The sequence below is a fragment of the Pinus tabuliformis genome, chromosome 2_1 (assembly GCF_031772625.1).
Source record: "Pinus tabuliformis cultivar Carrire ecotype Pingquan chromosome 2_1, CPIR1, whole genome shotgun sequence".
Lineage (NCBI taxonomy): Eukaryota > Viridiplantae > Streptophyta > Pinopsida > Pinales > Pinaceae > Pinus > Pinus tabuliformis.
In genome coordinates, this window is record NC_142299.1 from 25,308,971 (window position 1) to 25,318,469 (window position 9,499).

At 40.5% G+C, this 9,499-nt stretch overlaps 1 protein-coding gene across 1 annotated transcript; it reads left to right on the forward strand.

Annotated features, from left to right (window-relative positions):
* The first annotated feature begins 6,369 nt into the window (after window positions 1-6,369).
* Window positions 6,370-8,570, forward strand: LOC149198610 (uncharacterized). The gene is made up of 2 exons (XM_089400313.1): window positions 6,370-7,656; window positions 8,388-8,570. Exons 1-2 carry the CDS (start codon window positions 6,370-6,372, stop codon window positions 8,568-8,570), a joined length of 1,470 nt encoding a protein of 489 aa, XP_089256439.1.
* The last annotated feature ends 929 nt before the right edge of the window (window positions 8,571-9,499 follow it).

Below are 9,499 nucleotides of genomic sequence, written 5' to 3' on the forward strand. Positions count from 1 at the left end.
TTAGAGGATAACGGTCAAAAGGACTTAATTGATTAAGAAGTCCCCAAGACGGCAGCGACTAATGCTACAGAATTGGCAGAATGGAAGAAATGTGTGGCTAGAGCAAGGAGAATCCTTTTGGAGGGAGTTCGAGACCACATAGTCTCGAGTCTCCATGGGAAGGAGACACTATTTTCAATGTGGAAAACATTGAAAGATCTATATCAGAACAACAGCGATAAGAGGAAGCTGGCGCTGAAAGACAAGATTCAGAAAATCAAGTGTGAAAAGGGTGACACGAACTCTACATATCTGAACAAGCTCACCACCTGACGGGATGAGCTTGGAAGTGTAGGGATCACGACAGCCGATGATGACATGGTGAGTCTTGCTCTCCTCGGTCTTCCTAAGAGATAGCATAGCAACCAAGACTCGGTAAATGGAAGAGAGAAACTGCCAGATTGGGAACGACTTTGGTCAGATTTGATGCAAGAGGAGATAAGGAGAAGCACCAAAGATGGTTCTTCATCCAAGGAGGATGAAGAAAATTGTGCCTTAGCGAGTAAGGAAAAGAAAGGGAAGGAGAAGGATTCTCATCCCAAATCGATTTCTTCCTATGGTGGGAAGAAGTTTGACAAATCGAAAGTGTGATGCTTTCATTGTCATGAAGTGGGCCATTTTCCTACAAATTGTCCACTAAAGAAATACAAGATGGGATCTAAGGAAGCATCTGAAGGTGAGGCATTGGCCTCACAGTTCGAGTTGGATTTCACCCTCTTTGCATGCACGGTTTCATCCATGGTGGGATGTGGTTGGTTTCTTAACAGTGGAGCTTCATTCCACATGACCGGTAATAAGAGTTTGTTCAGTACCTTGGAGGAGAAAGATCTCCAGATACTCATAGCGATGGGTAATGATGAAAAGTATAGTGTCTCAGGAGTAGGCACAGTTGTTTTTAAGAGGGAGAATGGATCTCGCATTACCTTGACAGATGTGAAGTATGTGCCAGGACTGAGGAAAAACTTGGTATCGATCACAATGCTAGAAGACAAAGGCTATGATATAGTCTTTAGTAAGGGAAAGGTTTTCCTTAGACACATCATCACGCGACAAGTGAAGCAGATCGATTCACGAGTCAAGAATCTGCATGCTCTTGAGGTTCAAGATGCATGCAAAGCCTTGAAGAGCAAGGCAACTGTTGGAGACTTGGTGGTTGAGAGGGAGAGTACATTACCTCTCAACATGCAGCGCCAGAAGAAGTCTCAGACAATTGTGGAGGAGCCACAATTGGTGAAGCAGCTTCAGGAGGTTGTGGAGCAGCCACAACTAGAGAAGCCGAGAGGAGATCGAGTGGAGGCATCCACTCATGCAGAGACCTCCAGTAGGGGGAAATTTCGAGCCAAGTGGGTAGAGGGATCACATGCATCCATACCTCCAGGTCGGAGGTGGGGTGATGTGGAGTGACAGTCCCAAGAAGGCTAGAATAGGGGCAGGATCATTGAGGTACCCAACCTCTTTGATTAGACCTTGCTATGGGAGCCCCGATGAGGAGTAGCAGGACTGGCTGAGTGGGTAGAGACAGATGCGGATGGAGCGGCAGAGAGAGCTACAGTGCAGGAATCCCAAGACAGCGCAGAGCTAGCAAGCTACAACAATGCGAGAGGCACAGGAGTGTTGCACCAATGCAGGATGGCACAAAGAGGTGTGAAACAGTGCAAGATGCATGGAGTGTTGCAGCAGCTCAAAGGTCACAGAGGGAGCACTTGTCAGCGACAGAGAAAGCTTCAAAATCAGAGGATGTTTCTAGCCCAACAGGGAGGTCAGTTGAGATTTTTTTTTTGTTTCTAGAGTTGCTGGAGCAACAACACTTGGGAGAAGTGTTGCATGCAGAACATTCCAAAGGTTTAGGATCAGGTTCGATTTGAATGTCTTTCTTGTTGAGAGGGAGTGTTGGAAATAGCAACAAGAAATGTTATAAATAGCATTTCAGGTACTAGTGTTGGACATAGCAACAAGGAATAAAAAAATGGAAATGTTAAAAATAGCATTTCTATAAATAGTACTTTGGGATAGATTCCAATTTTAGTTAGTCCCTGAACTAAAATTGAGAAGTAAAATTCGAATTTGATCTGAGCAGTTGTTTGTAAAATAATTAATTAATTCATCTTGAGTTAATTAGTTGGAGAAAATCAAACATGAAGTCTATGCGAGGACATGCAATAGTCATCCCATTGATTGAGGAAGTTATCCCTTGATTAAAGGAGATCAGGATGAGTTGTACTTTGAGTTGTAATTAGTTAGCTCAATTAACTAAGTTAAGTCCAGTTAGATTAGTTCAAATAGTTTGTTGAACTAATTGTGAGTTCAGTTAGTTAATGCATGCATGCATGTAACTGCTTCACTTCAGATCACTGAATATTCTCTCATAAATAACTCATGCATGTCAGTTTAGACAGAGACCCAGTTGAGATTAAAGGAAGGGACGGTGTACTATCAGTTGGAGGAATTTTCCTATGTAGGAAACTCATCCATGTAGAAGGAATTATCTCCTTCAGGATTGCACAGTTACTTCTGAGTTTAGTGAGCAATATGAGATGTGAATTCACACAGGTGGCAGCATTGGACCCCAGGAGAAACTGCGCAAGGAAATAGGAGGCTTGGAGGGTAGAGGAGAAGGTTTTTGAGAAGCCTTTGACTGTCTATGAGCAGCATAGGGATTGTACTGAGAGCAGGATAACTTGTGAGCTAATGCTTTGTGTAATCTGAACATATTTCCACTTGTATGATAATACAGAGATCAAGGTTTTTATATGAGGCTTTCCCCAGAGTATTATTCTGTGTTCATGTGTGATTGATTTATCATTCTCAGTTATATGTGTTCTATTTTATCTTTCTCAAATTCGATTAAGCTTCGACAAGTTTGTTGTAGAAGTAGATCTTGTATTTTGCTTTAGTATATTGCATAATTTGTTAATCTACAGTGAGAATTTCTACAATAACCTAGAAAGAAACCCAAAGAGAGTTAATGTGTTTAATGTAGATGTAAGATACATACTCAAATATGGTGGGGTATTCAAACACTTATCATTTAATAATAATCTATTTTTAAGGTCACGACAAAATTTAGAAAACTATTGCACACACAAAACTATACCTTTACATTACATTAAACATGTATAAATACATTAATCATAGATTGAAGATAGAAATTATATCTTAACCATACAATCAACTAGCTAAGAAAATATCTCAACCAAACACTAAAGTAGGAATCATCTAAACAACTCCTAAATAATAGGAACCAGTTCCAAACCATCACAACTAAGACAAGTAGGAATTATATTTTCCAAGTCCCCCTCTTAATGACTACTTGTCACAACCTCAATCAACAAATTCTCATTGTGGTCAAACATAACAAAAGAATATGCTGACATCCATATAAAGGAACAACCATCCACTAGAATGCATGGGTGCCCAACCGCCAGTCTAATAGGATGTCCTTCAAATACATGGTTTTTTCAACCATTATAACTGCATACATCTCCATCATTATCAATTCGAAATCTTCTAGGCTACTAGCTCCATCAAGTTGTTTCTTAACCTTCATAAAGGTGTAGTTGGCAAGTTGGATTCCCTAGTTCCACTCTCAAACTCCTAAATCATGGATCTCTCGAATTCAATTACTGAACATTAGCCCAAGTTGTCGCATAACCTCATGAGAAGACCACTCCCACGTTTTCAACAAATGAGGGCTCCTTCCCTAGATCCAGAACCGCCAAACTATCTGGACAACCATCCATATTGGGTTTTTACTTGCACTTGATTCCTTTTATAAATCCCTTCAAATCATTAAACCAATTTGCTGACCTCTTTATCTAATTTTGAAAATTCATCCTCATCAATTTTACAAACAAACATATTAATATTATTAATAATATTAATAGAAAAATAATTTAATTACTACCTCCACCACAATTTTAATACTTATTAAAACAATATTTTTTGTGCATGCATGCCATTCTCATAAATACTTCAACACAGCCAAAGTTCTTGCAACATAACCATAGCTCATTGGCTTCTTCATTTTGCGTTGTGGTCTCCGATAAATCTAGTGTAGGCTTGTATTTTATTGATGGGAATAATGTTTTTTTTGTATTTGGTATACTGCCAAATAACACGTTACAGAATACAAAACTGACAGCGGACACTGGATCTTCAGCTTCAGAACTATGAGATCCCAATTTTTGCGACAACCTATGATCTTTGGAACACCCGATCTCATGAGCCTTTGTGGCCTTCTGCTTGGGTTCCTCATTCAAGGTGGTCTATCTGCCAACGCACTATATCTCTCTCCACTTCTACGACATATGGCCTCGATTTCAATAGCAAGGGGTCACAGTCGAAGCATCCAAAGCATAAATTTAGACCACCACATGCATTCGAAGCATGATTCTAATATCGTGTCATGTCCATTCTCAAAAAAATTAGTAACAAGGTGCTTGTACACAATTTTGCATATTTTTTATAAGGAAGAGGGCCCCACACTTTCGACTTAGGGACTTAGGGGCCAAATTGACTTTATTTAGCTGCTAGTGGAATGTGGGGGCTACCCAGATAGGAGTTCAAATTAGCCATTCGATATGATTGGAGGGAAAATCAAATGGGTGTATGGAGGGGCCCACATGAGGCTAAGGGGGCCCAAGGAGTTATAAAGAGAGATCAGCTCTTATTTTCTTTTCATCTTGAACATTTGCAAACAAGTACTCTTTTGTACATTCTGCTGCTTAGCGAGTATACCGGTTATTTAGCCACGAATCTCTCATGTGGGAGATTCAACCTCTTCTTCAGGGGACCATCCATGCCCACCCTACGGAGGCAGTTCCACAGGAATGTCAGGGAGTTCAATACAGTCACACACTTCATCCATTATCGTAGAGAGGAAATTGTGTATTCCTGGGTAGCCAGAAAACATGAAGGAGGAGTTGGAAATCAACAAGGGGGATTCACAGGTTGCTGGGAAAGCTAGGAATAGATCAACAAGGGGGATTCACAACTTGTTGGGAGAGCTGGGAGTTGAGGAGGCAGCATAGAAAAGACATTTTCGCTGGAGTAGTAACCAACTAGTCTAGCGCAACAGTTAGTCGAAGTTCTGGACAGAGGTACTGCACAGAGGCCTTTGGAAGCAAACTCGTGGTGCTTGGGAGAGCAGTCATCTGGGCTAAGGGTCATCCAGGGAGTAAGGACTTAGTCAATACAGGTGAACCTAGTGTTCTAGGGGTGTTTTTAGAGGGATTTGCAGGTTGTTTCCTGCAAGTCAAATTTGGCAGTAACAGTTGGGGGAGGCTCCAAGGAGGCCGAAAATCCACAGTCAAAACCACATAAATTCCCTTCTGGGTTTTGTCCAAGGAGTCTAAGGTTGAAATGATATAATATTTTGGGTGGGTTTTGGGCACATTCCAGTAAGTCTAAGTTCAGTAGGACAATAGTTTTATTGGGACAATGTTGTGCAAAGTGGTGCAACAACTGGGCAGCCTTTAACTCATATATTCCATCAGCTGGGTTTGGTCCAACTTGTCCCTGAGACAATCCCAGGTTCACCATCTCATTTATATTGTACCTATGCTCTCAGATTTTATAATATATGGCTCAACAATTCCATATTTATAGTGTTTTATGGATGCATATTGCATGTTTTTAATTTTTATGTTGTTGCACTGTTTATTTGTTTAAAATGTCACTCATATTCCTACTTAGGAATATTACATTGGTATCAGAGCCCACATCTTGGCTCAGCTGTGGGTGGTATCAAAGACGAGAATTCGGGGGCCAGAACTGAAGGCTGAAGGTAAAATGCTTTCAAGTCAGAAATTTGAAGATTACAATGAATATTTCACAAACATGTTAAAACAATTGGAAATGTGGGTATTAGTGAAGATGGAAAAGAAAAAGGAATACAGTTACAAATTTGAAGACTTGGAAGCAGCTGAAACTACACTAGTAGAGGAACCAGATATAGTCGATTCTTTAAGAAATACATCTGAAGGGAGCCAAAGGGTAAGTGATAATTCAGATGGTGGTAGGAAAAAGATATCAATTTATGTTGCAGGTGCAGATGTTTCCAAACTAGTCTTAAGAGAAACATATGGACCTTTTTCAAATGAATTCCTAGTTGGCAAGGTTGTGAGAAGTTTGCCTCACAAAAAGGGTCAGCTGGCCACTAAGTCTGGCGATGACATGATAGGAGGTGTTTTCCATGTCAAAGGTTAAGGAAAATATGGACGCAAAACTTGTGAAGATGGCCAGAAGCATCTTGATGGTATCATTCCTGTTTGCAGGGGACGAGACTCCACTCAAGAAGTGTTCAATATAAGTAAATTTTGACATGAAAATATGGTTCAGTTCACTGGATCCTGCATAAGGCCACCAGAAGTTTGTAATGATGACGAGATGCAATCATTATGCTCCTATTCAGTACCTACCAATTCTATGGAATATTCCTTCTCATATCCATTTCTGAAAGGAGTGAGGCCAGTGCTAGACAAAAGGTCATTGGCAACCTTTGCTGCAAAGTCTGTCACGGAATCACCAGGGAAAAGAGCAACTGTATCAGATATGCTTATTGACTCAATGCATACCTACCTGAGAATATCCCTGCCTGGGAAAATGAACCTAAGGTGCCAGAATTGCATGTTTGATGAAGGGAAGACCAAGGCAGATTCTGTGGTACTTGGAAGAGGAATTGGAGGACCTTGTGCTGTGAGCCTCAAGGCTAGATATGGGCAAGATGTTTGGGTTTCAGAAAGTCATGACTTATCTGGAGGAGCAGTACATTCACGTGCAATCAATGGCTATAAATTTGACTCAGGGCCATCTCTATTTTCTGGCTCCCCATCTACTGGACCTCACGCCAATCTTCTTTCTCAGGTTTTGGATACTTTGGGCGAGTCTTTTCCATGTGTTTCTTATGACTCCTTGGATTTGAAAGATCCATTTATACGTAGTTGTTTGGATCTACTTTGTTTTCTGCCTTCAGGATTAAAATCCGATGGTACACTAGCAGAAGAAATTGTATATATGTTTGCAGAATGGTATAAAACAGGTGGTCGAGCTGTTGGTGTCAAGCTGACAAGTAGGATTTCCATAAATGCAAAGGAGGCTGACTTCAGTAAGGCATCGCTATCTACAACTACATTTCCAGATACCCATTGGGAAAAAGTGCAAAAATTGCCCCAATGTGACTCTTTCAAGCATCTCCATCTTGGTTTTGACGCAATGGATATCCTAAAGGACCTAGAACTATATCACATTATTATAAACCACTGGAAGCTAGGGGTGGATGCTCAGCCAAACGTTGTGCTCATTTCAATAGCGAGTATGGTAAGTCCAAATTTAGCACCTAAGGGAAAGCATGTACTTCATACATACACCTCTAGAACAAAGCCATATGATGTGTGGTATGGATTGGATTGTAGAAGTGCAGAATACAAGAAGCTCAAGGCTAAGCGCTTTGAGGTCATGAGGAGAGTTGTTGAAAGTGTACTCAGAGCTGGTTTTTCTCAAGAAGAATGTGAGGTGAAGTTGGTGGGTACACCATTGACACACCAACAGTTCCTTCAGCGGAATGGAGGTACATATAGGCCTACAATTCGCACAGGAGAAGTAATTCCTGGCATGGGAGTTTCTGACTTGGGGAATAATGAGACTGCAATCGAAGATAAAAGCAATGATGGTATAGAAGAACATCCCAACTCCAACATTCAACCATGTGATGATGAGAGTAATGAAACTCTGAGATCTGATAGTAATCCTGCGCTCCATGCAGGTGATGGCAAGGCTCAGTCAGAAGGTTGGACATGTGCAACCAAATTTCAGCCTCTAAAATGGCCAAAGATCATTTTTTTAAAGATTAAACAGTGTTACGGGGCTGCTTCAGAATGCAATGGGGCTGATATTGTTTATCAAAAAAATTGAGAATTAAACAAGTGACAATGCAAACACTACGATCCACTATGACTCTATTTGAAGGCCTGTCATTGGTGGTCCCTAGAGGAGATCGTTTGTTGATGATAGGTCTAAGTGGAAATGGAGAAACATCCCTATTAAAAACTATTTCTGATATATGGTGCTTGGGTGAAGGCGCCATTAGAATCCATACAAAACATAGCAATGAAGAGCCTGATAAATCTATCAAGAATGTTACAGCTAGGCTACTATCAAATACATTTCTGCATGATTACTTGAAAGAAGAAAGCATTACCAAGTCTAGTTTCTTGGAAGAAGTTGTCAAGCATACTCAGTTACTTAGGCCATGTTGTGATCTTGAGCCTATGGCGGTAGGCCATTATAATGCAGATCTTGTAGGGCGGAAAATCCAAGTTGCAAATGAAGAAACCTTGCCATTGAATCAGTCTCCAATTCCTCAATTAGGCCATACCTTTGTGGCACACATTTATGATGAGAATGTTCCTAAAAGCTTCCTACCAATAGCTAGATCTCTAAATCAATATTTCCCTCACCCTTATCGACCAAGGTTAGAATTGAGACAGGAATTAAAGAAAGGGATACAGTCAGTGTACCTTATGATCCAATGATAACTAAACTATCAGCCTGGGAAGGAAACCGAGCAGCAACATGGGTTAAATTAGAGGACTGCCTGTCAAAGTTTCAGATTGTTGGTGTACCAGCTAATGTTAAATCCCTCCAAGGCCTTGTTGGTCAATGTACCTTTTTAAATGGCCAAGTTGAAACAAATTTCATTGGGCACCTCACGAGCAATCTATTTCCTAACTACAACGAAAAGTTAGCAAATTGTGAGTTTAAGGATGCTAGATTTGGTGCATCTTTGAATGTTGTGTGTATTCGTGAGTGTGAACAACTAGAAGACAAAGGTCTCTCCAAAGGGAGATTGGCTTCACTATGTTATGCTGCTCCAACTTTCCAAATTAACCATAAATGGGAAAATGGAAGAATTAACAAGGACTCCATACCAGTTGGAATTGTTGTCACACATGGGAAGGACATGTACTGTCTTGAGATTGAAGATAGCAGTTACTCTAGAATGATAACTAGAGGCATTACAGTTGTTGGGGAAAACAACTCTAATTTACATGTTGATGGGGTTACCATGAGTGTATCCTTGGCAGTCTATTCTCAGGTTTTTGTTGAACATATACATACTTGGTATGGCAACTACCACCACCAATTCAAGCAGAATACAATGAAATATCACGATGAAGAGGATGATGGTTATCTAATATGTTTGTTGTATGATGAGAACACTTGGAAATCAAAGATCAATGAGTTTGATGCAAAAACCAAGCCCCCCGAGCCAGTTACTATTGTCTATCTTCCAACAAGGGTACATTATAGTAGTGGGGTCATTGACATTCCACCAATACAAGAGAAGGCAATTGGAATCTCAGGTCAGCCTGTAACATTTGAGGGTATAGATATAAAAACACAAAATTGCATTGCTATATTGGGGGGTTGCCTTGAAGATCCAGTGAGCAATGCATATGGG

Bases quoted from the DNA above. Each gene is read 5' to 3' on its own strand.
- LOC149198610 (XM_089400313.1), top strand. From the start codon at position 6,370: ATGGTTCAGTTCACTGGATCCTGCATAAGGCCACCAGAAGTTTGTAAT. The intron at 7,657-8,387 runs GTTTCTGACTTG...CCATTGAATCAG, and splicing joins AAGTAATTCCTGGCATGGGA to TCTCCAATTCCTCAATTAGG.